The 4,534-nt window shown below is 41.1% G+C and overlaps 1 protein-coding gene across 3 annotated transcripts in view; it reads right to left on the bottom strand.

The window, feature by feature from the left end:
* Window positions 1–1,169: 1,169 nt before the first annotated feature.
* Window positions 1,170–4,534, bottom strand: part of RAB30 (RAB30, member RAS oncogene family) — a 97,740-nt gene continuing 94,375 nt past the window's right edge. For all 3 annotated transcript variants that reach the window (XM_023511819.1, XM_003780860.2, XM_012804286.2), the window contains one exon: window positions 1,170–1,588. In XM_023511819.1, coding sequence (XP_023367587.1) covers window positions 1,338–1,588 — 251 coding nt within the window. In that variant the 3' untranslated portion in view covers window positions 1,170–1,337. The remainder of the gene's footprint in view (window positions 1,589–4,534) is intronic.

Raw genomic sequence — 4,534 nt, 5'->3', positions numbered from 1 at the left:
GTAAAGGCATGTACACCTTCATTTGGAGATGTGCAGTAACACATGCATGTAAGGGTGAGGGGGAAGAAGGGGCGGGGAAGGAAGGAGAGACCAAGAAAGAGTATATGGTCGTGAGTCTGCGAGTAACATTACTATAAGAAAGAGAGGAGAATGACCGTTCAACCTGCTTCCACAAGCAGAATTTTTCTTAGGTTATCATTGGAAGATACAAAAATGGTTCATGAAACTTTTCATGTGTTGCATTCTCACTGATCATACTAAAAAAATCTACAAAATCCTAAGCCTTGGTCTGTCCGGGATGGGCAGTTTTAGGAAGCAAAAGATGTGTGACCTGCTATCTAAGACTGTGCTCTGCTTGGCATCCTGCGCTGCAGTCCATTAATCCACAGTATTTTGGTCATATCTGGTTGGTTTTCTCATATACTTCATGTTTTAGAGCTCATCTTTTATATTAGAATATTATCAACATTTGTCATTTTTTTCATTTACTTAATGGGCAGGAAAATAAGAGAATAGAAGAAAATGGTAGAGATTCAGAAGGGAACATGAAATTACTCCCTTTTCCAACAGATCCACCTTAAATAAGGTAGTAATGAGATTTTGAGAAAGAGTGCTGATTCATGGACTTCCCCCATTTTTTATTTCTGTATAATACATTTAAGGACATCATTGTACTAAAATGTTTGGTCTATGAAACAGCGGAATCATTAGCACCAAAAGGAGTCATGGAGCTTGAATGTATTATTAAAACAATGATTGTTACTGTTGGTCATGGGTAAAGGTTTCATTTCATTTTTACATCCCAAAGGTCTTGAAAGTGCCTGTGGATAAGAGAAATAACACTTTTCAAAATCCCCACAGGGTCATCAATACGCACCACAGAGACAGTACTTGGCTTTCCCAGTTTTGGTTTATCTGGTTGCAAAGAAAACCAGGGCCCCCAGAAGATTACCTCTGAAGCCCTAAAGAACAGCCCCCACATGCACCCACTAACGCACAGAAGGGATCCTACAGTCCGTTTCCCCCTGGGCTGTGTTCAGGAATGCATTTTTACTTGCTTTTAAAAAAACAAAAGCAACATGCTCTGCAGATCATGGAGTGCCTACAGCAATTCTCTCCTTGCTCCAACTCCAGACTGCAAAAGGGTGAACCGTGATGTGTTCTGCTGATGCTGGCCTGTGGTTGAGGCCCTTGGCCTGCCATGCTTTGTAAGCTCAGGAGCCCACAGGAGTCAGAAGATCCAAGAGTGGGAGCCACAGTCATCTCCAGATCTCCCTGGAAACTTGTGGCCCATCAGGGCAACTGCTGATTCCTTTTGCTTTTCCTTGCCTGAGCCTTTAGTTGAAATTACAACAAGTCAAATAGCTGATGCTTTTCCCTTCTCCAGGTAATGGTGAGGATACATTGTTCACAAGTGTGTTCTGTCTGGCTTCACTGATGAGTCGGCACGCTAAATCAAGGAAGAGTTTCTCCACGTTATCAGATTCCTTGGCTGAGGTCTCCAGATAATACATGTCCTGAGCTTCTGAGAATTCTTCAGCTCTCTGCTGGGATACCTCTCTCCTTTCAGCCAAATCAATCTTGTTGCCTGTAATAGCAGCAAAATCAAAGGAAGAATCATCATATGACTTTTTGCAGGCTCAGAAGCATTAAAATACAATTCCAATTCTGAAGTCAAACCAGACAGATGGGAGAGTAAAGCAAAGCAAATGTAACTGTGATTACTGAAATGTTTATTTTAAAATGAGAGTGCCATTTGTAATGGCAAAGAACTGGAAAAACTCAAGGGTCTATCAGGAGGGAACTACTGAATAAATTGTGGTGCATCCCCACAACACGGTATTTGCCACTGTAAAAAACAACGATGGATATTTCCATAGACTGCCATAGATGAGAACACAAGCAGATACCACTCAGTGAAAAAACAAAGCAACTATCTAGCCAATAAAAAGGAAAAAATATGAATATATACATTATATACTTTATTGCCTTATTTTTTTTTTTTTTTTTGAGACGGAGCCTCAAGCTGTCCCCCTGGGCAGAGTGCCGTGGCATTACAGCTTACAGCAACCTCCAACTGCTGGGCTCAAGCGAGTCTCCTGCCTCCGCCTCCCAAGTAGCTGGGACCACAGGCGCCCGCCACAACGCCCGGCTATTTTTTGGTTGCAGCTGTCATTGTTGTTTGGCGGGTCCGGGCTGGGGATTCGAACCCGCCACCTTAGGTGTACGTGGCTGGCGCCTTAGCCAGTTGAGCTATAGGCGCCGAGCCATTGCCTTATTTTTTTAATGGAAAAATAAATCCAAATCTAAGTTTAAAAGATAAGGTTACCTATGAAAGGAACAGCATTGAGGAGACATGAATAAAAACCAGATCTCTCCAAATAGATTTGTTTGATAGATTTGAGATTAAAAACTTACTTTTTTATAATTATGCAATTGCTTATAATTTTCTTTTTTTTTTTTTTGAGACAGAGCCTCAAGCTGTCACCCTGGGTAGGGTGCCATGGCATCACAGCTCACAGTAACCTCCAACTCCTGGGCTCAAGTAAGTCTCTTGCCTCTGTCTCCCAAGTAGTTGGGACCACAGGCGCCCACTACAATGCCTGGCTATTTTTTTTGGTTGCAGCCATCATTGTTGTTTGGCAGGCCTGGGCTGGATTTGAACCCGCCACCTTAGATGTATGTGGCTTGTGCCTTAGCCACTTGAGCCACAGGCACCGAGCTGCAATTGCTTGTAATTATATAATTAATATAAAATTAAATTTTAAAAGCAAAATTAAACAAATGGCTCGGTGCTTGTAGCACAGTGGTTGCGGCGTCAGCCACATACACCAAGGTGGGCAGGTTCGAACCCAGTCCAAATAGCAGGGCATTGTGGCAGGCGTCTATAGTCGCAGCTACTTAGGAGGCCGAGGCAAAAGACTTGCTTAAGCCCAAGAGATCGAAGTTGCTGTGAGGTTTGACGCCACAACAGTCTACTGAGGGTGACATAGTGAGACTCTGTCTCAAAAAAATAAAAAAACAAACAAAAAAAATTAAACAAATGAACATGTTTGTCACAAACTGGTGTAACCATGGAGAGGAACTATTGCAAGTGACTTTAACATATAGTAATTTAACTATACATTCCCACATGGAAATACCCTATAGACAAAAAGAATTAATAAAAGAATCTTGAACTACCTCAGTAATCATCTTGTTGGTGGTAGTGTTGTATTATTCTGAGGCTGCTATATGTGCATTATGAGATAAAGAATATGAGTAATTATGCTGGTGTCATTGAAAACTGGGGTTCTGGCGTGAGAAAAAGGCAATATAGATTCAAAATTAATGAGGTTAAGTAAAAATCTCTGCAGTTCTCAAGTATCAAAAGATGCATCCTTCCATGTGAATGGTTCTCTGGCAAACTTGACAGATCAAAGGTGATAGGTCAATTGTGTTACCAGGCAATAGTGCTAATGGTAAAAATGACTCCTGATTGATAACTTACATCTAGCTGGGAATTCTATCTATAGATTATAAATACCTAAGGGAAAACAGTAACTCTGGGCGTCCCTGAAGGTGGTGGTGAGACCCTGGACGTTAGGACTGTGGAGGTGTTAGAATCGATGTTGGCTCCTATAGGGCAGTGAGGCTTCTCGGCCAGGGTCGATCCTACACTCACCTCACCTGAGCCTTGTTTCCTCACACCTGCCCTGTCTTGGAAAGCTATCTGGACTGCTACAAGGATTACTCCTACTGAAGAATGATGCCTGCTGCTGGCCTGCTGCTAAGCTGTTTCCTGTCCTGTATCCTTCTAAAGCAGCAGTTCTGAACCTATGGGTCGCGACTCCTTTGTAACAATGAAAATACATTCTGTATATCAGATATTTACATTATGATTCATAACAGCAGCAAAATTACAGTTATGAAGTAGCAATGAAAATAATTTTATAGCTGGGGGTCACCACAACATTAGGAACTGTATTAAAGGGTCGCAGCATTAGGAGGCATTAGGAAGGTTGAGAACCACTATCTAAATGAACATGATGCCACATGTGCTCTGTGATAGTCTTGTGAATCAGAACAGCTATAAAGCCTAATAAGATACAGCCTTCTTGTAGATTCTGTGGAATTCACCACACGCATACACACATGTGCGCTCACACACACAGCTCTAGCCACTGAAAAGCCTGACATTAAGGACCAACCTGCTAGTAAGGAGAACTCCCAGCACCCAGGTTACAACCTCTAAATACAACCTCCCATTAAAAAGAAACAGCACTTCTCAAAGAAATGGTTAATTCCAGGGGCAGGAAATACCTAAGATGTGACTGGAACATTTATACCAGAAAGCAAAAATATAAAAAAAAAAAAAAATGTTAAAAGGACTTAGAAGCCCATTTGAAAAGCTTCCACTGTCAAAGTTGAAAAAATTGAAGCATCAATAATAATAATTGCAAGAGACAGGACTACATCAAATATATCTAACTCCTAAGTTCATAATATTAAAAATATAAGCAAACTTCAATAGTTACTTTTTTTTTTTTTTTTT

The sequence above is a fragment of the Otolemur garnettii genome, unplaced genomic scaffold, assembly GCF_000181295.1.
Source record: "Otolemur garnettii isolate 467f Iridium unplaced genomic scaffold, OtoGar3 scaffold00001, whole genome shotgun sequence".
Classification (NCBI taxonomy): domain Eukaryota; kingdom Metazoa; phylum Chordata; class Mammalia; order Primates; family Galagidae; genus Otolemur; species Otolemur garnettii.
The sequence above is the reverse complement of the archived record's forward strand: the minus strand, read 5'-3'. Positions and strand labels throughout refer to the sequence as shown.